Source organism: Rattus norvegicus, chromosome 2 (genome assembly GCF_036323735.1).
Source record: "Rattus norvegicus strain BN/NHsdMcwi chromosome 2, GRCr8, whole genome shotgun sequence".
NCBI lineage: Eukaryota > Metazoa > Chordata > Mammalia > Rodentia > Muridae > Rattus > Rattus norvegicus.
The window spans coordinates 61,995,511-62,021,399 of NC_086020.1; the positions used below are offsets into that span (position 1 = coordinate 61,995,511).

The 25,889-nt window shown below is 40.4% G+C and overlaps 1 protein-coding gene across 2 annotated transcripts in view; it reads left to right on the forward strand.

Annotated features, from left to right (window-relative positions):
• The window catches only part of Adamts12 (ADAM metallopeptidase with thrombospondin type 1 motif, 12), a 294,742-nt gene that overhangs the window by 235,536 nt on the left and 33,317 nt on the right, over positions 1 to 25,889 (forward strand). For both annotated transcript variants that reach the window (XM_039101948.2, NM_001106420.4), the window contains exons 18-20: positions 1,286 to 1,496; positions 11,632 to 12,738; positions 20,603 to 20,755. In XM_039101948.2, coding sequence (XP_038957876.1) covers positions 1,286 to 1,496; positions 11,632 to 12,738; positions 20,603 to 20,755 — 1,471 coding nt within the window. The remainder of the gene's footprint in view (positions 1 to 1,285; positions 1,497 to 11,631; positions 12,739 to 20,602; positions 20,756 to 25,889) is intronic.

Consider the following 25,889-nt stretch of genomic DNA (forward strand, 5'->3'; position numbering starts at 1 on the left):
GAAATGTCCTGTTTTACTACTGCATGGGAACTTAGATGGGAGCACTGAGTGTCCACAAAGCAATGATGGAGCCAAACTACACTGGCACAAGAGACTAGTTCTGTTTTCCCAAGCTGGAACAGGTTTGCATATTGATGAGAAAGGAAGAATGTGTGGGTTCCAGTAGGAATCGCTGACATTTCCCCAAAGCGCTTCAGTGGTGCAGCCATTGGGTCTACCCTGGAATGTTCAATGAATCACTCAGAAACAAAGAGCTTACCAACCAACTCGTCCTCAGACAAGACAAAAGAAAATATTAATGTATCCAACTGCTTAACTTCTCGGGCGCTTCTGAAATGGAAGAAATGGTCTTCTTCAAGTTGCCCCCCCCTTATCAAATGAGTAACTGAGCATGCAGGTTGTTGAAGATTCAGAGGCAAAATAAAAGCAATGAGCTAGATCTGACATTGCTAGGTAAATGAAGATGTGGCGTTTGTATCTGTCTCATAGTGGTATAGAAAAACATTAGGTTAAAAGTCAGGAGTCTAGAGAACGCTATGACTTCACACTTCCAGTCAAAGCACCAATGAGTCACAAGAAATTGAGATCTGGGGATGGGGGGTCTGTGCTCCTCACTTTGCATGAATTGGTATTTCATTTAACCCGTGGTACTGATAATGTCATTACTGCTACCCTCACCCAGTGGACGAGAAAGGGAAGCTTAAATTTGGTTGAAGTTTCACAGAGAGAACCTTGGACCTCAGTTTTCTTGACTTAAAAGGGAAGCGACTTTTTCCATTAAAAGACACCATTCTTTTAAAGTAAAATTTAAATCTAAATTTTATGTGTATAAATGTTTTACCTGTCAGGATGTATGTACAGCATTTATGTGCCTTTTGTCCTTAGATGTCAGAATAGGGCTTTGGGTCTTCTGGAACTGGAATTACAAGTAATAGTAAACTACTATGTGGGAGCTGGGAATTGAACCCAGGTCCTCTGAAAGAGCAACAAATGCTCTAAATTACTGAGCCATCTTGCAAATGCCCCAACCATTTTTTTAGCAACTATATATGCCAGAGTCTCTCCTGGGCTCTGGGGTTTATAACTGAACAAGTCACACTTATAACTGAACTGGTTATAAGTTATAACTGAACTGGCCCTGTCTGTAGAAAACATCTACAGAGTCTGCATCATCTCCAAGAGCCTCCAGGCGCTGTAATACGCACTTACCTACTTCTCCAGCTGTGATAGAATGAATGTGGGAATACTTCTGCTGATGTCTTCACACTTCTGTGTCTGCCTGCAGGTGGTGGGCCGGAGAGTGGGAAGCATGTTCAATGACATGTGGGCCGTACGGAGAAAAAAAGAGAACAGTGCTGTGCATCCAGACCATGGGCTCTGATGAGCAGGCTCTCCCAGCTACAGACTGCCAGCACCTGCTGAAGCCCAAGACACTGGTTTCCTGCAACAGAGACATTCTGTGTCCATCAGATTGGACAGTAGGCAACTGGAGTGAGGTAAGCTCCAGGGTTGAAGGGACAATGAGAGTCCTGCTTCATCCGCCTCTTACTCATTCTTCCAAATGACCCAGCCTAAAATTGCATACTATACAACATCCATTATGTCTGGCTTGCTTCCTGAATTTCCTGTTTCTGGTTTCACAGGAGTTTACCCTCCCTTGCAGAGTGAGCGTCTATTAACCAGGGATCAGGTGGATCTCACTGATCTGGGCTCATGACAGCTAATCAATTCATTGTTGGCCCATTGTTATGCTGTTCTAGTAAACCAACGTTATACACACATACTACAGCCCCCAAAGCCACACACATCACAGCCCCCAAAGCCAGTCTGTAAAGCACTTGGAAAGCTCATTGCTGTAGTTAGCAAAACCCAAAGGAGTGTTGCTGTGTTGGAAATAAAGAATGCAATTGATTCTGAAACCATACAAAACATCCATCCATTCAGAACGTGTTTGGAATATCTGTTAGTAGTCCATACATTCAAATTAGCGTTGCATTTTCCCCCGAAGGTTATGAAGAGAAAAACAAATAAAAAACAGGTTTTAATGTTCTATGTCACTATGGAGTCTGGGTCTGTCAGGCCTTGCTCTGCCTGTTAACAAGAGCGATTGAAAAAAAGCCAAGCTCTTCTTTCCTCAAGACATTTAGTATCTCCAAAGGCCTGTTTATACTTCTCTGTGTGCATTTCAGTTATGACCTAAGGAATGACCAGATAATAAATGGCCTTTAGGAATGAACAGATCAGAATTTGAAGGACAATACTGATTTTATCATAACTTCATTATGTTCTTTCTCATTAAAAACACAATTTAATGCACTTCTTTATTGTGTATGTGTGCACATGTGCTGTGACACACTTGTGGAGGTCAGAGGGTAACTGGGAACATTGTCAGTTCTATTCTCCCACCACGTAGGTGCCAGGGATCAAACCCAGGTCTGGTGGGAAAGTGCCTTTATCCACTGAAATATCCCTGTGCAATTTCTTGAGAAGCTACAGGCTTCCCATAACAATGGCTAGAAATTTTCAGAAGCTTTTCTGAGGTCGAACCTTCAGGCAAATGGGAAGCATATTTGGTTCAGGAGAACATTCTAGGAAATAGGCAGAATGAATAATGATGAATAAGTAAGCAGTGTACTAAACAGAGAGAGAACATTTGTGTCTAGCAACTCTTTTATTATGCATAAAGATTTCTTGTGTAGCTTATAAAGATGCTCTGAAAACATTAACTAAAGAAGAATCCTAAACTTTGCACCAATAAAATTATCTTCTCTGAAGATACTTATTTGAAAGCGGAGTACTCATGTGAACAAAACAGCTTTGATAACTTTCCCAAGACAGTTTCTTTAACATGAAATCATAGTTGAGATCATCTAACTTCTAGTTCTGAGTAGGATGTCTTGGTAGGCATATGGGCTAAAGTTAAGAAATGGAAATTATTTTCCCTAGACTGTGAAAACATCCTATCAAATGGGAGAGGAAAATTCGGGCAGGGGAGGGAAGGTGGGCAGTGGAGAAAGATCATGAAGGATGCATGCAGAGGTAATGTATCTAGAAGTTAATACAAGTGCACTGTGAATTTGTGCACTGACACATCTGCATACATCAATGCCAAGTCAGAATATCCTTCCCGCTATTCTTGGGAAGGAGCAACCATACTATGTATTTGTCCTGACCTGTTCACCACCAACCTAGACTGCTATAAATTATAGTGTTGTCAAAATAAGGCTGAATGAGGTATTGTGACAGATCCATTAAATTTGTTTACCAAAAAAAAATGTGTTGGCTGCACCCAAAACACTTAATAATTCTTGTCAAGTCGAATTTACTAATTGCCAGAATCCCAGGGCTTTCTCAAAAGACTATGATTACAGATTTGGCTGAGGAAACCTTCCTGAGCCCATGGGTACAGCACACAATAACCTGCCTTAGCTGGAAAGAAATACCCTAAAAGTTGGCATAAGGTGACAAGTACTAGTGTGTGAAGTTCCTAAACAGGCCGTTGTGTAATTGATTGACAGCGTATGTGGAATCCAGTTTCTAGCGTCCTCTTGCTGAGCTGAGTGGAAAAGTCAAGCTGGTACCACCGTTAGGAGATGTATTTAGGCAAAGTCTATGTAGCTAAATCAGCATTAGTGGATAAATTGATGCTGATTTATCCAGATTCATTGGAGAAATCTTCTTCCCTCCTTCTGTTGTCTTGATAATAACCCTCAATGAGCTTTGCTGAAATATGACAAAAATTAATGTCTTTGATATTCTAACTATGCCAAAATATCACTAGGCAGTTATTTGTGTGTAGTTTTTCATTGTTTATTAACATTTTACATATATATTTTATCTAGCTTTCTTTTTATTGAAAATAGGTCTTTTTCCATAAAATATACCCTTCCCCCAATTTCCTTTTCCCCAACCCCCCATATCCTTCCCATCTCCCCTCCCACCCAATCTATACCCTTTCTCCTTAAAAAGCAGGCATCTAAAAATATAATAAAACAAAGCAGAATAGAACAAAACTAACATATATATTAATATTATTCTTTCCCTTACCCCCAACTCACTCAGCTTCATATTTGTTCTTTCTCTATATCTGTCTCTGTCTCTGTCTCTGTCTCTGTCTCTGTCTCTCTCTCTCTGGTGTGTGTGTGTGTGTGTGTGTGTGTGTGTGTGTGTGTGTCTATTTGTGTGTATGAACCAATCTCTCTCCTACTTAGCTCATATCTCCAAAACTTGAAAGTTTATTTTAAAATTAATTCTTGCTAAGTGATCTAAGCTAGATTCTAACTTTTGATCTTCTTGTCTTGAACCACCCTCTTGAGTATCTGGGAATATATCACTATACCCATCTTATGTGAGGATTTTAGTCCTGGATCCAAGACATAGAGAATGGTTCATTTATAGGCCCAGCAGAAAGTTGTGTCATATTTTTTCATGGATTGATGAACAGGAAACCCTTGAAATCACCATGGAATTAGTAAATGTGTCTGGCTTAATGTACCTTGGACAAGAAAGGGAACAGAAAATATTCCAAAGAACCATGAAGACTCAAGTATCCTGCATAAACTCACAGGAAAATTTAGGTAAACTGTCTCACTCCATGGGGCTTCAGTTTCATCATCTATAACCCAGTATCGTTTTTCTCCCATTAGAGGAACTTTGTAAGGTTAGTAATATTTTTTCAGCTTTTCCAGCCCTGTGTAATCTCTAGCAACTATTAACTCTTAATCCTTTTCCTCATCTCTGTTTTGTAAGGTTGAATAAAATGTGCCATAAAAGCACTTCTCAGATGGCCTGAAAAACAGTGTGTACCAGTAAATGATGACTTTGTTATCTGACGAGAAGGCAAAGTCTGACTTTCGGTGATACTCTAGTTTTCTCTTTTGTCCATCAGAGTATCCAGAGTCCCAAAGGACTTGACTAAACTACTCCATTCTTTAGCTCAGAGCCACCTTAATTCAGAAAGCACTACAGACATGCTTCAGAGTACCTGCCAGTTTTTCAAAATCCTACAGAAATGTGTTAGACTTAAAAACAAATGAACATGTTACTTTCAAAAACTCAAAAGTCTATCATATTTGATTTCTTATTATTAGCAAAATATCCCTATTTCTCAGGAGAAGAGAATGTAACATCAAGATGCTTAGAGACCGGTTCCAGTCATATAGCTGGATATGACCCAGTGGTAGAGGCTTTGAATGTAGGCAGCAAAGATTCTACTTTGAACACTGCCATAAATCTCGAGTGTCTGTGAAATACAGCAATGTGGCACTTCCTAAATTTCATCAGAAACATATTCTGTTTGGAAACAGTTTGAGAGTCATCTTTTCTCGCTTTGCTGGAATTCACAATATACATAATGATTGCTGAGATCTGAGTCTCTCAAAACAAAATGACTTAGTCTCACCAAATAATTGCAAAAATCAAAAGAAAAAAATGTTTCAATTGGTTTCTACAGCAACATACCATCTCTCACTTGAGACTAGAAGTGCACTAGAGTGCATCTGAGGGGACATAAAGTAAACCATCCAAAAACAAATGTGCTTAGGGTCTAGGAATATCCATAATCTGCCCTTCCTCTGCCTGAACAAAATGCACAAATGAACAAAACAATCAATCAACCAAGTTTCTAGAAATCTTTTAAGCAAAATCTGTTAGTAAAGGTGTTCTAGTATTATGGCAGCCAGATACATACACAGAGATGTGGTGGTTTGCATGAGAATGGCTCTCACAGGCTCATATGTTTGAATGATTGGTCTTCAGTTGTTAGAACTGTTTGGGAAGGATTAGGAGGCATGACCTTGATAGAGGAGATATGTTACTGAACACAGGCTTTAGGCTTTAAAAGCTCTCACCATCACCTCTCCTGCCTTGTTCTCATGCTCAGCTACTACCCAGCACCATGCTGGTCTCCCGGTCTCCCTGCTACCATGCTCACCGCCATGATGGTCATAGACGCAAACCCTCTTGAACTGTGAGCCCAGCAAGCGCCTTATTTTATAAGTTGACTTGGTCATAGTGCCTTATCACAATATAAAAGTAACTGAGAAAAATAGGTTAAAGGGAGATTTTATTAGCTCATGGCTTCAGTTTCCAGTATATTTCTTGTTGGCTCCACTGGTTTTCTGCCCACAGCAAGGAACAGCATCATGGAGGAAGTGCATGGTGAGAGAAAGGTATTCACTTTATGTCACTTATAGAACAATGATAGGAAAAGGCTAAGGAAAAATACACGGTTCAAATCCTGGGCCTGGGATCTGCTTCCTACAAACAAGACTTTCTGCTCAATACCACTTTCCAGTGATGCTATCCTACCATAAGCCATCAGGGTATTTATCCATTGGTTAGGATAAAGTGTCTGCTGTCTGACCACTTTGTAGTGAATGGTTCACTAGGCTGGGATCAGGCCTTTAAGGGAGGATAGTTCTAGAGAATCACTTCAGATCCAAGCAGTAACGAAGACAGAGTACCCAAACAGACCAGATATTAGTTGACAGAGATGAATTTCCAATAGCTCTTCAAAAAGAAGGCATGGGAGCAAACACAGTGCCAAGAAAGTACCCGTGAAGTCCTGCAGGAGTTCCTGCAAACTGAAGGAAAAGCATAGAGAGACAGGGGACATTCGTGAGCCTTACCTCCAGGATTCTCACTTAGGGTCTCCCGTGAGTTGATGCTCTGACCTGTGTTACTTCTTTGGGAATGAAGCTTCTACAAGTGCCAGGATCCCAGTTCTTTCCAAATATGGCAGCCTGTGTTCTTCTGGCTCCTGGGGAATGTTCCTGGGCACTCCTATTTGCAAGAACTACTCAGAAAGCTGGTTCCCAGCTCTGCCAATTCTTTTTTATTGTGGCTGTTTTTACTCATCTAAGATATGGAATTACTTTCTTAGAGTTTCCATAATGGAGTCTCAAAAACTAACTGTCCAAAAAGTGAGAAATCTCTTGTATTATAGTTTAGAAGGCAGAGATCCTAGATCAATTTTTAAAGAGGCTAACTTCCTGAGTTCTGTAAGGGAGCATGATTTCATGACTCCCTTTCCCTCCATATGGTAGTTGCCTAAAAATTTTTGGGGTCCCTTGATTTGTAAGTACACCACTGCAATCTTATAGTACTCTTCCTATAAGATACTTGTCTGTTTAAAATTTTATAAGAATACTGATCATGGGGCTGGAAAGATGGCTCAGTGGTTAAGACCACTGACTGCTCTTCCAGAGGTCCTGAGTTCAAATCCCAGCAACCACATGGTGGTTCACAACCATCTGTAATGGGATCTGATCCCTTCTTCTGGTGTGTTTCAAGACATCTACAGTGTACTTATATATAATAAACAAATAAATCTGTATTTTTTAAAAAAAGAATACTGATCACACAGGGTTAGCACCTACTCAAAAGACCTCATTTTAAGTTGATTTCCATATAAAAGAACTGTCTCTAAGTTGGATCACAGTCTGAGGCAGAAGTCATTTGGACTCTGATGTTCCTACATTTGGAGAGGAGAGGGGACACATTTTCACTAATAACAGGCAATGTTTTAGCTTAGGTCAAACATAATTTTTGGTATGAACCTCACTCATTCACTTACAACTTCCTGAAACATATAGAAATGTTTTATGTGTGAAATATTGGCCGTTTCTTACAAAGCCTCTTTAGTCTCAAACCTCTGATAAGTTCCTGCTGTGTTTTGAATAACCTAGCTCAGTGCTGTATCTCTGTGCCAACAGTGAGTTCCTCTTGCTCCTATGAACCTCAGGTAGGTGGAGTTGGCCAACTTAGCAGCAGGCCTCTTTCTCAGCAGGCTTTCCCCAGAGGCTTTAACCCAGGGATGGTAGATAGGCAGAACGATCTCCCAGAGAGCACACAAATAGAATGAGTAGCAAGCTGCTTTCCTGGTACAGAGTTCAAAATTATAAGGTCAGGGCATATGATAATCATAGCTGAAGCTGGTTGTGAGAATTCCAAAAGTACCAATTGAGATGGGCTTTAAGTATGTATCACGAAGCTGCATTTATCTCATCTAAACGGCTTGACAGCTCCTGAGGAGATAAACATAGTTGAAGGAGCTCCAGGTTGAATACAAAGAGAACTGTTTGTTCTGTTGACAAAGAGAAAAGGCAGCTTCCTGTTTGGGCTCAGCCTAGTTGATAGATAGCATGGTCCTGTTGGGTACAACATGCCCCATGCTAAGGATGGCTAAGAAATGGCCACTGCAGGTCACTTGACAGAGTGGGTGTCTCCTGGGAAAGGAAAGTACATAAGGCTATGCCAGAGAACATTTGTGTCCATCCCAATCCTTGGTTTCCATGACTGATGTTTGAATTGGATAGCCAAGCATCCAGAATTTAATTAATATGAAATTTCTAGCTTTTAAAAATTTGCCACTGTTATAGCTTTTATATATCTATCTTGATGTTTTAAGATGTAGTAGACCAAAGAACCCACCTTTGTAGACCATTACTAGTTAAGAAAATTCTTCTATATTTAACTACCAAAACCTCATCTATTTCAACTCAAGAAACCACTTAATGGCTATTACTTGTCTTCACGTTTCTCTTGTATGTTTACCAAATTCACAATTAATAAGATTGTTGAGTTCTTTGTAGGTTAAAAGGTCACATGTGCAGAGCTGAAGAGAGGACTCGGTGATTTATAATGCTCCCCCCGATTCTTCCAGAGGACACAAGTTTAGTTCTAGCACCCAAGTTAGGCAGCTTATAACTTCCTGTTATACCAGCTCCAGAAGATATGACTTCCTCTTTTAGCCTCTGTAGAAAGCATTCACACATAGACATACACATAAAAATTCAGGTACACAGACAGACAGACAGACAGACATGGTGATAAACAAACAAACAAAGCAAATCTCTAAACACAAAGGATCATATTTTGCCTGCTTTGGTTTTCCCAGGGTAGCTGAGCCTAAAATCATGCAGTCTTTAGATAGTTTTCTAGATGTGTGCCTGAGTCTAGTTTACTCCTCTGAGAAGATAGTGTTGTGTACCATAATCCAAAAGAGTGGTAGAAATGCCCGTTGTCATTGTTATCGTCAATATTATCAAAGGCATCGTTATTATTGTAAGAATAACAATGACTTCTAAAGACCAGTTGCCTCATATTTGTTCTACAGATGCTCATACTATAAATATTGACTGGTGTGTGTGTGTGTGTGTGTGTGTGTGTGACTTTGTTTTGTATGTGTGTTCTTCTTCACTGGGATCACATAGTCCCCACAGTAGCCTTGAAAAGCAGGTATCAATTTCTCTCAATTTCCAGAAAAGTGAGTTAAAATTTTATATATATATATGCAGATCGAAGAACTTAAGCCATTTCTCATAGGCCTTGCTTTTTTTCATAATTCAATATGGTAGAAACAGAGAACACATATTTCAAAGCTTTTTAATTAATAAAAAATTTGAAATGTATCATGCACTTTCACATCCCCATAGGCATTACAAATCCTATAAGTCAAAACAATTCAGAAGCTTGGGGAAGACATAATGACCTTAGGTCATTAGGTATTCTGATGCCTCTTGGAGAGAAAAATTTCAAGAGGGGCCCATTAGCCTTGTTTCCGAATCCTAGCTAAAAAACAAAGCCAGACTTTGAGAAAATGTGTTCAGGCACACATTGAGAATTACTTTGTTGCATTTATAAATTTTACAGTGTGAAGATTTGAAAACCCAAGGAGTTCAGACTAGGATGTAATGAGAGGTAACTAAATTGAATGAGCTATAAAGTGTCTTCATGCTCAAAAGTGACAGAGATCCGAGACAAAGCAGAAAAATAAATACCTACAACTTGCTTGTTCTGGACTCCTGGTGAATTGCAGAAGGGGCCACTGAAGCACCAGAAGATAATATTTTCTATTGATGACCTCATCTTTATTGGGAAAATAGCATGTGTCCTGGGAGTAAAGCATAGTCCCCACTGAGGATTAGCCCTGTGACTACTGGCCAGTCCCAGGACCAGGCAGTTGAGTGCTTCGTGGACAGCATCATGAACCTAAGGCTATACTTGGCTGTTGCCTTTGTCTATAATCTCCTGCGTTCATCGGAGCTTCTTGTTTTCAAAGGCACTGATTTTGCAGAGCAATTATGCATGTCTGAGTGATTGTGCTTGATTGAAACAAAATAAAGGAGGAGATTTTTACACCAATAGGACTGGAGGAAGCAAGGAAGCTGAGCTAAAAAAAAAATGCAGAAGCTTGTAGGTACCATTTTCCCCATTCCTATTTTTTCCCAGAAAATAAAACAACCCCTTGGCAAATATATATAGTGATCAAATATTGTAAGAATTATCCTGTCATGTAATTATGAATACAAAATGGACCCCACCTCAGGGTTACTCTTCCAAAATCAAAAGCACCCTGTGTTGCATGGCTTTGGTGAAGAAAGCGTATAAATAAACCTGATTTTTCATTGAAGCTGACTGACTCGCAGCCTTTCAAGTGAGTCCTGGGGCCTTCAGCTCCTCTCTTGTGTGTGTGTGTGTTGGGGGTGTGGGGGTGGGATAATCACTCCTGCCTTGTAAATCTTGCAGAGATGTTGCAAATATCACACAGAATAATGGCTATGAGGCCCTGTGAAATCCATCGGATATTAGGCAGGCATACCCTTAAGAAGCCTGCTTTGATGTCAGTGATACAAGATAGAGAATAAAAATCAATATAAAATGCACAGCCAAGGAACCTGAGTACGCCATGTTCCAGAGCCAAGGGAACCTGAGTATGCCATGTTCCAGTGCCAGCTACTTGTTGGTTCAATTAGCATGTCATTGGCAAAAGTAAAAATGGAGCAAGTTTGGCAAAAGTATGGACTGTTCAAAATAACTAATTTTCCTGTGCTACATAGCAGCCATGTATAATTAGCAGGCATAGAAGTGGATGAAACAGGTTTTAAACTAAACTCAGAGGATGGAGTGCCCTGTTGATTTCCCCCGGCCCCGAAAAGGGGAATCTAGATGCCTGTGCTTCAGCAAACCTTCCAGAATGTAAAAGGAAGTTAGAATGGGAAACACGGGACTTTCCCAGCTTTCATATTATTATCCTATTGATGGAAGAACCCAATTCTTTGAGAAAGTGTATTTTCCACATTTGATTAACTTTTTGTCTTTCAAGTTCAGTGGGAAAAACACTTAGATCTTAAGCATATTTGAGTATGGTGAGTATCTGACTTTTATCAGAATTCTACCTGCCATAGATAAATAACTTTCACCTGGGAGGAAAAAAACATGAATTCTAATAATTATTTTCTAAATATAAAATTTTTCACAAAAGCTAGCTTAGTATGATTCTGAGAATCCGGGAACATTTTTTGTATCAATTCACTAGCATCGTAGCCCTAAGAAGAGCTCATAGTCTCTCACTGAGGTGTAATGGGGGAGCAATTTAACTCATTGCACTTCTTATAAATGGTGGTGTCCAGTTATCAAGACCCAAAAAGCCTTCAGTTTGACTCTATCATGGGCACTGTTCAGATTGGCTCTGGGCCCAGGCTGGTCTCTAGGAGACAATGGAAAACTAAAAGCATAGAAATCAAATGGTGCTAGGGCATCAACTTCATAATTCAATCACCACTAGGCCTGACCATGAAAAGGAAGGCATCTTTTCCCACCAAGCTAATAGCTATCTCTATTTTCCAGTGCTCTGTTTCCTGTGGTGGTGGAGTGCGGATTCGCAGTGTCACATGTGCCAAGAACCTTAATGAACCCTGTGACAAGACACGGAAACCCAACAGTCGAGCTCTGTGTGGCCTCCAGCAGTGCCCATTCAGCCGTAGAGTTCTGAAACCCAATAAAGATACAGTTCCCAGTGGGAAAAATCCAACAACATCAGAACATGACCACTTCAAGCCCATCCCAGCATCTACATCCAGGCCCACGCCACTGTCCACACCCACAGTGCCTGAGTCTGTGAGCACAAGTACCCCCACAATCAACAGCCTTGGCTCCACCATAACATCCCAAGAAGAACCAGATGGGATAGGATGGCAGAATAATTCAACCCAAGCTGAAGAGGACTCCCACATCCCTACTTCTGTTGGAAGCACTTCCCAGACTCCCCTCACTTCCTGGTCTTGGAGTATGCAGCCTGATGATGAAAACGTTTCCAGTTCAGCTATAGGTCCAACTTCAGAGAGTGACTTTTGGGCAACCACAAGTGATTCTGGCTTATCATCTAGCAATGCTATGACTTGGCAGGTAACTCCATTTTATAGCACTGCGACCACAGAACCGGAAGTGGAGATACATAGTGGCTCAGGGGAAGACAGTGACCAGCCTTTGAACAAGGAGGAAAACAACTCTGTGCTATGGAACAAGATCAGAGTACCTGAACGTGATGCTCCCATGGAGATGGATGCAGAAATACCACTTGGACCTCCACCAACATCTTATGTGACAGAAGAGTCCTCATGGCCTCCCTTCAGTACAATGATGAAAAGCTCACTACCTGCCTGGTCCTTCAAAAATGAGACACCCAGGGATGAGGGGATGATCACTGAAAAATCAGGGAATATTCCACTCCCTCTTGGAGGAGACCACCAGACAACATCCCCAGAGAAGTTAGGAAACAATGACCAACTGGCATCAGCAAATAGTACAAATCCAACCCAAGGCTCTGGGCCTGTCCTGACTGAGGAAGATGCCTCCACTCTGATTGAGGAGGGATTTTTGCTAAATGCTTCCAATTACAAGCATCTCATGAAGGACCACAGCCCTGCACACTGGATTGTTGGAAATTGGAGTAAAGTAAGAGATTCTGTTTCCTTAGACCTGATTTCTTAGGAAAAATGTCTAGGAATGGTATATTGTGCAAATTCCAAAATGAACTTGCATTAAAACGTCTAATTGTGCACAGAGGTACACATTTGTAATCTTAGCTCTTGGGAGGTTAAGACAGAGGTAGACTGTGAATTGAATGCCAACCTGAATGCAGAGCAGATTTGGAAAGCAGCCCAGTTACATAAAAAGATTTTGTTGAAATAAAAGAGAAGGGAAATGTAAAGAAAGGAGGAACAGAAGTGATGGAGAGAGAAGGGAAGGAAAGGGTGAGAGGAAAGGGAGGGAATAAAAGATAGGTGGTAGATAGGTGATAGATAATGATAATTGATAGATAATAGGTTGTAGATAGGTTATAAGTAGGTAGGTAGATAATGATGATTGATAGGCGGACAAATAGATAATAGATGATGTAGAGGGATGATAAATAAGTAGGTAGAATGATAGGAGATAGATACATAGATACATAGATGAAAAACATTTGTAATGACAATTATAACCATCTTTATTCCAGCTCCCCAAATGGGAAGGAGAAGAATAAACATATTATTTATAAAACAATGTGTACATGCAAGTACATATTTATATATAATTTATAAATACTAGAGGAAAGATATATGATAAAACACAAATGAGAAGAAGTGTCTATTTGGAGACCTGAACCACTTACTATGTGAACATGGAAAATCCATCACCTCTCTGTGTCTGGTGTTTAAGCTGCAGGCTGACATGTCTAGGGTGGAACATCTCTGGTGTCCCTTCAACTGAGCACTCCAGAGGTCCTATGATGAGTTACAGCTACAGGAATCTGTCTTCAAATTTCCATCAGAAAGCTAAATCTCAGAATTTGTTTAAAATTGTAAAATAATCACAATTGGAATGGACGTCTGAGACAAACTCTCTCAAACAATTCTATAGTTTACTGTGTCAAAAAAAATTTTATACCCAAGTGTAATACATTCTTTTATCAAGGTGTGTGTGTGTGTGTGTGTGTGTATACATGGATTGATATATACATATCAAAGGGATATATCAAAAGATATTGGGATATATATCAAAAAGAGACAGATCTATTCTTTGATTTTATATGAATATTTAGTATTTTTATTTTTGTGGTCATAATAAGCTTGACAGGAAATACCTATCAGAGGTAAGCTGCTTTACTAATATATAATTGCATATTATGAACCTTATCTATTTACAGAGCTATTTACCAAACTTCGTTATCTAATTCTCTTTTTTTGTTTGTTTGCTCGTTTTGAGTTGCCTCATTAAGAAATTCACTATAGCTCACTGAAAAAATGTAATATTTAAGAAGAACTATGCATTATAAATGTTAGCCCCTACTTTCAAGCTTTAGATAGTTGGTTTTCTATTTCTACATCCTTTGAGATACCAAAATGATTTCCTACCTATTTTAATTTGAAAATTTAATAAGTTTAGTTTATGCATTTATAAATTAATGTAATCACACACAAATAATTCAAGTTTTTTAACTTTGTGTTTACTTTCTTTTCTAAAGAGAGGCAAACTACAGCAGTTAATTAACCTTCTAATATAATATAGCTATTAATATAATAACAAAACATAGAGCAATTTAAAAGGCATACTAATTTCCAGAACATTCTCATGTATCAACTCTTCTGGTTTTTCTTTTGGCTGTCCTAGAGAGTAGATGATGTCTAGCCCATGCATGCTGATGGACAAGTAGATAACCTCAGATGCTAATGGCTAAGTAAATGTCCAAGGACTCACATTCAGGGGCTTGATGGACTTTCTCTATTCACTGTAACCTACTGTCTCTATGCTGATTCCTGGCAACAATTTACAAATTAAGAGTGAAGCATTCGTTTGTGTAAGTTAACCTCCGTGGATCATGGTATTGATTTTACCCGCAACATGTGGGTAAATTCAAAACTGCAAAGGTTTCTATGCCAAGTCTGTAATTATTTCCATTTGAACTATGTCTTCTCATGGATTTATGCTCTAAAGGGAGTTATCCCATTTCTTTCCACTGGCGAATCAACATCTTATCTCTATTCACAAAACTCCAGCTTCAGAGATAAAAAGATGTTCGTGCTCAAAGTGATCTCATTTATTGAAAGGAGATGAATGAGTCTCATAGGCCAAGGTTTTAGTCATATTTCATGTGTGACAAATTTGAAAGTACTGTTGTGACAAGAGCTGACAGTGAAAACTGACAGCCTGGAGGTAGGTTAGAAGAGGATTTCAAGCTAATTCTCATGAGTTCCCTACTGCAATACTTACTGTAGCCCAAAAACATTGATGACACACTACAGGTGAGCCTGAGAGAAATTATTAGAATCACTCACACCAACTGAAGGACCAGGGATCTGAACTTGACTGGATAGCTGAGAACCACAATCCCTTCCTTTGCAAAGCAGAAACCATTACCATCCTCTGTGTCTTTGTTTTTTCTTGATGTTTCTTTGCTCGTATTACATATAAAAGCAAAGTCAGTTTTGTAACAGCCCTAAGTTGACAGATGAGAAAATCATAAATCCCACAAGAGTACATTTGATAATGACACAGAGGGCACCCCCTGGTTACTTTTGAATTCACAAAAAGCAAATAGTCCCTCTGATATCAACACCATTGATTCAGTGTAGAAAATTTAAAGAAAAGTTGGCTTTCTCGGGGTCTCTTAGAATGACTTCTTTCAAATAATACTCTCAAAATGTATTTTTCTTTATAAAATCATGCCTTATCCCTAAGAAGCAAAGAGAGAGGCTCTTGTCTTCAGATGTGTCAAAGAAATTCAATGGCTGTGGCCTTACAGGCCTCTGAGATGTCTAGGCATAGCTAGCATGTTTTAGTGTGTATTGGTCTGGGATTCTTGAGGAAGACAATAACCAGAGGTAGAATGGGTGGTAGGTACAGCTTTGAAATTGAGTGAGGTTACCCAAAAGCAACCTGCACACTGCAGAGACCTGTAGCCCAAGAGTGGAAAACTAGGAAACACCCATGTTTTAAATAGATGGCTAAAAAGATACCCCATGGGGAAGTCTAGTAAGAAATAATCTAATAAGTAAGACGTATACAAAGACAGATGGTACCGTTTGTAGTTAGGAGTGAGTCAGCTTTGCACTTGATCATTGGCAGGTCTCTGGTGACACTGGGGAGGACAGTACTGAGTACTTAGCCTGTTAGTACTGAGTACTTAGACGGAAGCTGCAGTAGGAAGAGAGGACCCTTTAGGAGACTATCCCAGTGATTGTGGGGAAGCCCTACACTAGGACTATTAATAAGCGTGGACAGCCCTCCTCAGCTCAGAAGTTAGTATGGAAAGTTTAATTAAAAGTCCTCAGGAGGCAAAGGCCCTGGTGACTGTGAATTCAAAGCTATCTTGGGCTGCATAGCTAGTTCCAGATCATCCTGGATGTTCAATGACATCCTCGGAATAAGTAAAGAAATACTAAATAAGTATTTGTTTGGGGATTAACCCCCCTCTTACCTTTTTATCCATGCTCAAATCCCAGGACAGTTGTGCCATTTCTGGATATAAGCATGTAGTAGTGATTTTGTCCCAATGAAGTTCAATAGACGCTATTCAGTTGACAAATGTTTATTAATTCGATAAACTACAATTCAAGTTACTATGTTCAAGAAAATGAAAGCATAATAGAGTAGATATAAACTATAATGACTTTTGGTCCCAGGGGTTTAAACATTTTGATTATAATAAATCAAGACATAATTCATTTAGACTCAAATGTTATCATTCGACTTTGACAAAAATAATTGTCTTATTAATTTGTCACGATTACCAAAAGGTTAGCAATAGTGTTATAGCTACCAAAACTACTGTTACCTAAGAAGTTTGGCTCTAGAAAGGCAACTGGATCATTTAAGCCTTTTAGAGCAACAAGAATATAATAAAAATTAGAGTTCTCTACTTGGCAGGGGCTCCTTACATGACAGGATTTAGTAACTACTCCTTTTATGTATTATTTACAAAAATAATGCATCATATATGGATTTACCAGAGAAAGTCAGAATTCAGAGTGGAAGCCTTGGGTTTTTGAGCATCTCAGGACCCCTGATGCTCATATCTGCCCGTTCTTGTAAACAGATCATTTATCTCTCAATTACAATGTCTCAGAAACCTAAGAATCTCTACTGATACTAATCTAACTCTGCCTCACTAGAACAAGCATTAGTAGTGTTTGAAGTCAGATGACCTCATCAATTCAGTCATCTCCTTTTTGTCTCCTGCTAGTTGAAGGCTGGGTGGTTCCTAGGCTGGCAATACGAAGGGTTTGGAAGCTGGGGGTGGGGGGGGGGCAGGAGGCACTTTTGTTTGTTATTAAATAATGATCACACTTAATGTATGAGAGACAAAAATGATAAAAATCCCTACATTATTCAGGAAAATCTTGTGTAAGGAAGGATCCCCAAACCAAATGAACCAATGGCATCTCAATAGTTAGGAGTCCAGGACCCTTGGTGAGTACTTTCGCCCAAGACACCTGCCTTCACCTCATTGCTGGCCTGTGCATCCCTTTCCCGACCCTTTCAACACATCACTACAAGAGACGGAAGAGGCTTGTTCTCACTAAGTCAATGTCCTGCTTACGAACCTCTGTCTTTTAATACATACAGATCAGATGATCTGTGCACTGGCTCAATAATATAAGGGGGGTGATTTTAAAAAAAGGAAACGGTCTAAGGAAACATCAAATTGGAGTTGGATCTTTGCAGAAGCTGACTTTCTAATCTTGATGCTATTCTGTGTCCAATTTACACTTCAGAACTCTAAGGTGCCCAATCTCCTTTATCCATCCTCTATGTCCTTGTCCAGTGCTCTCATCCATGCGGCTTCTGCCTGGGATCTCCTACCCTGCCCACTCTGCCCTCAACATCCTGCATGTCCTTTGGGGTCAGTTTTAGCTTCCTCTTCTGTAAAGTTTTCTGATCCCTAACCCGGAAATCATTTTTAAAGTTTCCAAGAGTTTGATCTGAAATCTCTTGTAGGATATGCTGTCAGCTTCTCTCCTGCATTAAAAAGATTGCCCAGGGCCTTCACTGTACATAACACATCTCTTTTACTAATTAAGGTTTCAGAATTAATAACTGATGTAAAAGCTAAGCTGACCCTATTTTTTAAAAAAGCATGCAGTTTGAAAATGCATTTGCTGGACTTGAATCCTGAGTAACTGTATCCTGACACTCCTTTGGTTATGTCTCTAAGAAGGTGATGGTTGTCTGTCTTCTAAGATAACCACGTTGCTACCAGAGCCCCAGGACAGAATGAAGTTACCCCTCTTCCTCCTCTTCCTTCTCCTCCTCTCTTCCTCCTCCTCCTCTCTTCCTCCTCCTCCTCTCTTCCTCCTCCTCCTCTCTTCCTCCTCCTCTCTTCCTCCTCCTCTCTCCCTCCTCTTCCTTCTCTCTTCCTCCTCTCCCTCCTCCTCTCTTCCTCCTCCTCTCTTCCTCCTCTTCCTTCTCTCTTCCTCCTCTTCCTTCTCTCTTCCTCCTCTCCCTCCTTCTCTCTTCCTCCTCTTTCTCTCTTCCTCCTCCTCTCTTCCTCCTCCCCCATTCCTCCTCCTCTCTTCCTCCTCCTCTCCTCCTCCTCTCTTCCTCCTCCTCCTCCTTTTCTCTTCCTCCTCCTCCTCTCCTCCTCTCTTTCTCCTCCTCCTCCTCCTCCTTCTCCTCCTCCTCCAGGTCCTCTTGTTTCCTCCCATCCCCTACTTCCAATTTGAAAGCAATTAAATTTAAGAAAGACTCTAATCTACAGAATGCGATTTTTGTTTTGCTTTTTCTATTTTCTGTGGATTTCCTCTGTCAGATTTACTTTTGGACCGTTGCAGGATGCCTAAATAGAAACTGTCAAAGAAAATTAAACCAATTCTGGTGCGGAGAATAAAACTTCAAGCTCTGGAAATAATACATATGACTTGCCACGTAAATATGGCGCAGAGAACTACGACTCTCTCTTGAGATTTAATGGGATCATTACTAGTCTGGCAATGTGGTCTCATTAGCAACTTCCTTAGGCTTTCCTAAACGTTACATTTTCCTTCTATGTCACAATATTAAGCTGTCACACTGTCTGTGTGAGCGTGTGCGGGGCAGTGTGCATGAGTGATCTTCCATCCTGACGGCAACTCAACATGAGGGATTCTACCGTTGTCACCAGATTACAGGCTCGGGGGAGTCCATCATCTGCAAAAGCTCACACCATTAGCAAATAACCAAACTGTGATTATTCACTGCACAGTTGTATCCTCCACCAGGAGGTTCTATCAACCTCATCATGTTCTCTTAGGTCCCTGCTGGGGTCAGCTGAAAGCTGGCCTGAGGTGGCTTCAGCTGAGTTGCCTGATTACGTTTCATGTTGACTCTTGTCTTCAAATGTGTGGCCCAGGCTTATGCTCATGGCAAAAGCAGAGTCCAGAGCAAAAGCAGAAAGCAAAACCTGGTAACTAGCATAGCATTTGCCACCATGTCCTACTAGACAAAAGCAGACACAAGAACAGCCTTAATTGGATTCCATCGCTGATGAGAGTGCGAGGGTGAATGATGGAGAACATTAGTGAGTTTAGTCCATGACATGGTCAGTGCATGTTAGCTGTCATTGTCTCTACTAGACAGATGTGTAATTATGCTCAAAGAGAATCCAGAAAGACTCAGCTCAAGTCCTAAAGGATTGTAAGGGTGAGAGGAAATTGCTTCTATAAATGAAAATTGAAATTAGATTATGACATTGGGTGTTTTTATTTTTCCCATTCTGTGACTATAATTTGCCTAAGATATACATGTGACTATACGTTTAAGTGTACTTATACATATGTATATAAACATACACATATACACATACATATATGTAGATATATACACAAACTCATATATACATGTATATACATATATATACATATATATATTATAATACCAAAATTTACATCAGATGAAGCATCAAGTTGTATAGAGGGCAAATGTGTAGCCAAGGAAACATAAGGCTGCTCTTAATGTATATAATTTATCAAAAGAAACTTTCTTTTAAATATGCTTAGATCCCTCTTTTATGTATTCAGAAACGACCCTTTCCTAAGGGTGAGCAGGAGAAGAGGATATGAAACGGGGGGATAAAATGGGACAAACCATGTACTCTTCAAGGTGAATGCAAGCTAAATTTGTGATAATGAAGGAAACACCTTGAGGAAAATAAACTCTACCTATGAAAAAGGTCACTACCATGTTCTCTGCCACTGAATCAAGGAGTGAAGGGTAGCATTTTGCTAGTTCAGTGGTCAGAGTCAACAGTGGCGGCATGCTTTGCCCTTTGTGAAAATGTAGAATCTCAAATAAGCATTGAGCAAGTTCCTGGATGTTACCTAGAGACGCTAGAGTTTGAGAGGCACTACAGAATATATGACATGGGCTCTGAAGAAAGAACACCCCATCTTCCTCCATGGGCAAGCCAGCATTAAGCTTCAGTGTCATTGTCTAGCCTATAATAGGACTAACCAGAACCACAAGGTTGCCATTGAAAGAAAGTAGTTAAAAGCCATTGCCACTTTAGACATGAGCTGCGAGGCAGATACTCACATCTGACATCCTTTCTGAACTGGAGTAGTGTGGCCATGTGCCTGTATCTCAGGCATTTGTATCAATAAATATATCAAGGAAAAGTATATTTTCATTTGCTTTCCTTTGTATACAGCTGCAGATATTAAAGCTAGACATTCAAATTCCGTGTTTATTTATATCTGGGACAACCTTAGCACCTAGGACAGAAACCTTTGGCTCCAGGGCCCCGGTGGTGGGTGGTCCTAAGAAAAGCTTTCAGTCTGTCTTCTCTTTCTCTCTGCTGCAGTGCTCTACCACCTGTGGGCTGGGGGCCTACTGGAGGAGTGTGGAGTGTAGCACCGGGATGAACGCTGACTGCGCCGCCATTCAGAGGCCAGACCCTGCTAAGAAGTGCCACCTGCGCCCCTGTGCTGGCTGGCGAGTGGGAAACTGGAGCAAGGTAATCTTTGATGCTGTATTTTCAGGGGAAAGGGGGCAGGGGGGGTATGTGAACCCTTGCCAAAAACATCTGTTCTCCCTTCTCTCTCCCTGCCTCCCTTCTGTATGTCTCTTTTAGAAAGCAAGGACCATTGGCTTACTCTTAAGTTATAGAAGACCTAGAAGTCAGACTTGTTATAAGTATGCAAAATTTTACCTGCGTGTCATTACTGTCTTGAGATAAGCTCAAGAAAATGTTCTCAAAATTAGTTGCTTTGTCTAGCATGCAGTTCAATATTTCTCAATTATTTCAATTTTGCATTGCATGAAAATTATAATTGTATAATGAATAATTATACATTGTCACATATATAATTAAGTCATGGCTCGATGGCTCTTCACAAAGAATGTTTCATTTGACTAAAATGAAAAGAAAGCAGAAGCATTAAGAATAATTTGGGGCTGAGGAATGGTCCAGCAGTTAGGAATGCTTTCTGTTCTTACAGAGGAACTGAGACTGGCTCCCAATATCCACATAGGGTGGCTCACGACCACCTGAGGCTGCAACTCCAGGGGACCTGATCCCAACCTCCAACCTTTACACATAAACATACAGGCATAGTAAATAATAATAATAATGGCAGCGGTGGCAGTGGTGGTGGTGGTGATGATGAAGATTGATGATGATACTTTAAAGAATAATCTAACCATTAAAAAGTATCTTCCGTGATGGTACATGTCTGTAATCCCAGGATCCAAGGGAAGATTACCATGGGTTAAGAGTCATCCTGAGCTATAGCCTAAGTTCTAGGTCAGCTGGGCTATACCAAACCTGCTCTCAAGAACAAACAAACAGAGGTATGTTCCCCATATTAGTATGCATTTTACAACCTTGTTCTACAAGGTCCCTTGAGAAAGGGACAGGTAAAGCCTTCAGATTAATCCAGATGCTTTGAAGTCACCTCATCAGGCCATCTACCATCCTGGATTGAAACTGAGTCAGACCTTGGGAGACACAGCAGTCAGCAGCAGAGTTTGGGGCCAGGCAGGGAGCAAGAGAAGGTGTGAGCTATGGGTACCCCTTTTGTGTTTTATAAATTCCCAACACTAGGCTTCCCTAAATGTCTGTCACCTCTACAGAGATCGAGATTTTCTACAATAGAGAAAATAGAGACTTTGCAAAAGAGAAAAGTAGCTAGAAAGTCTGGAGAGGCCCAGGACCCTCTGAAGTCTAGGTGTTAGCTCTTTTTTCTGGTAGCAAGTCTGTATCTCAACAGAAGACCATGTAGTATTTCACTAGACTGACTTACCCCCTAGGTAGACTTCCCTTCAGACAAGAGCATAAAACATCATTGTTGCCCTGAATGACCCTTCCTCCAAAGGAAGAGTCTGAATTTGGGAAAGAGAGGGCTGGCTCCCTGAGACATGCCCTAATGACACTTCAGCCTCCCTCTTTCTGTGTTGGTACTATAAGTTTTTAAAAGATGAATTCATATCCCTTTGAGGTTTCTTTTCCTTCCAACGAATAGCAAATCCAGAACACAACAACGACAAACCACCTCTCTATGATCATCTTCCATATCCAAAAATACCTAAAGAGTATTTTTCAGATTTTGCCAAGTGTTGCCCATGTCCCATAATTCCATATGCCTATAATTGAAGATAATAATTTCCTTAGAAATGACACAACACTGAAAAGACAGTCCCTCAAGGAGGTCAAGTCAGGCCTGGGGAATTCTAGCCAATGGAAAGTGTCCAGATGAAGGATTCCAGAACTCATGTCTGGGATTTCACAAGAATTCTTTCTCCTCTATCAACCAGGGAGGTTTCTTTCTGTTTGTTTGGTTTTGTTGTTGTTGTTGTTGTTGTTGTTGTTGTTGTTGTTGTTTGGTTTTCCCAGTTGACAGTTTGATTTTTCAGAGTTTCTCAAAACTACGATTTCAACTTTACCTCTCCATTAGTCTTCAAATCTCTACCCAAATATAAAGACTTAAATGTCTAACAGTCCAGGCTAAACTGCAGTGTTCCCTGAGCCCGCCAGCATCAGGCCTGAGGCATCCAGTTACTCTCCAGGGATTTCCCCACCATCATAATCACTGGCTGGGTTGACTTGGCTGACTTCTGGCTCTAAGTGTGCCCTTCTCATGGTTAAGTCTGAATTAAGTAGCTCTAGTGTGCATTTTTTTTCATATGTTTGACAGGAAACGGGGTCACTCATTTAGATTTCTACCTTCCTGGTATCTAGAGATAACAAAAATGGCTCTTCCTCTCTGAATTCATCTGGCTGAAATAAAGTAAAGGCTCTTGTCTTAACTTTGCCCCAGGATATTTCTATAGAATTTAGTAAGCCCTAGAGGCAAGCTGGGTAGGGTGGTGCATAGCTGTACTCCTCAGTCTGCTCCAGGATTATCATAAATTTAAGTCCAGCCTGAACCTCGTACTAGGACTGTATAGCAAGACTCTGTCTCATAAAATAAAACAAAACCATCCTAGCGGCAGTGGTGCACTGATAATCAGGCACATCTGGATTGGTAGTCTTGCCCTCTCTCTAGTGTTTATTCATCCAGCCGCTTAGGAGGACTAATGTACGTGTGTCAGAAATAAATTGATAATACTGCTTCTACTTAACCTTTGGGGTTGTGTAAGGGTCAAAGTGTATATTTAATAGCTTTTATTTCTACAACAAACACCTGAGATAATCACCTTATAAAAAAAGAAAAGGTGAATGTAGAGGATTCGATCCATGAACGATTGAGCTCTTTGCTTTGGGCTGTGACATCGATGGTAGGAAGTAGGTAGTGAAGCAATGCTGCCACCTGCTGGTGGAGAGGCGCATACAGAACCGATAAGGGAGAATCCCTTTCAAGGTCCTGTGCCCACAACCACTCCTTAAACTTCTACCACCTCCTATTAGCATCATACTGAAGAACAAGACTTTCACACATGGATCTTTGGAAAACATTCTAGATTTAAACTAAAGCAGTGTGCAAAACATCCATAAGTGGCAAAAGCCTGTTTGTGGGTGGGGGTTGGGGGAGCTCTGGGCAAGATTTATGCTAAACATTGAAGGTCAGAGTGGCTGGTAGGTATTTGCTAACCTCTGATTTCCTGGACTTGGAACAAGGGTTGATGGACAGGTGAATCCTGTCAGAGGAGTGCTGACTAGAGAAGTTGTTTGTTCCTAGTGCTAACCAAAGTGCCCAGCTGTTCATGAAGTGTAGATCACTTAAACTGCCTGCAGAAGACAGCAGTCACCTATACCGTCAGGTGCCTGGTGCTGAAGCTTTCAAAAAAAAAAAAGCAATGCCATTATTAACATAGTAAAGGAATTTATACACTCGGTTGAGGGAAATGAGGTTTAAAGTGGCTGTTTATGATGCTTGCTCTACACAGTGTCAGCTACAAGAAATTATCAACTAATGGATAGCTCATCGGACAGTTCATCCCTCCAATTAGAGCATTTCTGGAGGAAGGAAATGGTGCGTAATAAATGTGCACATCAGTGAGGTGACACGCACCAATTTCAGAATGAATTCCTAGGGGAGAGGAAGTTATTCTTATGGTGAGAGAAATGCAAGAAATGACAAAGATGCTCTTGAAAACCCCTCCAGTAGGTTTGCCACCCAAACTACTTCCGATTTTCAGCTCCATACACTTCCTAAAAGAATGCTTTTTGTGTCACCTCAATTCTGCAAACTCCTGATTTGACAGTCTCCCTGGTTCTTGGATTGAACACTGTCCTTTTTGGAATTAAGTCAAACAAATCGTATTTCTTCCTGAAACGAATCAGAAATATGTTTTCCCATGGGACAATCCGTCTTCCCACATATGCAACACTGCAATTTCCTTCTAGCAAGAGTTGATTTTATTATCTGTAGCTTTGCTGAAAAATAAGAGGAGACTACACACTGTCCTTAAACCATCGGGTCTCATATATTTGTTAGCTACTCTGTCTCAATCTAGTCCAAGTGTTATGTCTTGTAAGTTTGCATATTTTCTATGGCTTTGCTACATTTTATAAACGTGAAGTTCTACAAATGGATAAAATGAGAAATAGCATTGATTTTTACTAAATATACATAGATCCCTACTCCCTTCCGAAGCACATTCCTAGAAACATATTAAAATTTAATGCATAAAAGCCAGCACATAGAATTCTATATTAGAGAGGTGTCTCCATTCCCCCAAGGAGCATAACTGAGTGGCAAGAAGGCAGATGATACACTGAGAATCTCTTCATTTATTTGACCCTGAGCGTATTAACAATTTAATCTGTTAAAATAAAGCACCAGACTCTTTTTACACCACTAAGCATCTTATATTCAGAGATCCATAAGGAAGAGGTAGTTACAGGAATGGCAATTAAATGGAAGCAACAAGATATCAACCTAGTTGTCTCATGCAATTGGGACACAGAAAATTTGACCCAAGACCATTGATGTGCAGACCACAAGGCCCTCCGTGGTGGCCTCTGCCTACCTTTCCTTACTCTCCCTACCCCTCTTGTTGAATTCTGTCCAATGTGTTGTTTGCAGACAAGCCATGTTGTATCAAATTGTTGAGTCTTTCTACATACCCTTTTCTCTACTTCTCTGTCCTCTGCCCGTTTTTCCTTCACTCCCCTCCTTTATTAAAGCTTCTCTTCAGTTTACACAGTGAAGCTAACTAACCCTCTTTGTAGCATCATAAGGTCTTGAGTGACTTGTGGAATACAATCTAGCATTTATTTAGGTGAATCCCCTCAGCATACCATTGCAAAGCACTTGATGCTTTTCTGATGCAGAGCTTGGAACATGGCAACACTTCAATAACTGGGAAGAAGGAAAGTAAGGGAACAGAGGGACAATTAGAATTTTAGAAATAGTTGTAGCTGGTCTTTGCTACTTTTGTGGTTTCTTCTTACTGCCCTTTACCCTCCCAGTTTCATGCCCCATCACTACATAGGGGAGAAAAGATGACAGAGAGAGAGAGAGAGAGAGAGAGAGAGAGAGAGAGAGAGAGAGAGAGATCCCAGTATTTCTTTTCTTGTTTCTTCTTTGAGCAGGACTACTAACAAAGGACATCAAATGCCCCTTGAATTACTAACAACATCAACAGTCCTCCCTCGGGGACCTAGCATTCACATATGCTATTGAAAGTCCCCAGAATTCAGAACA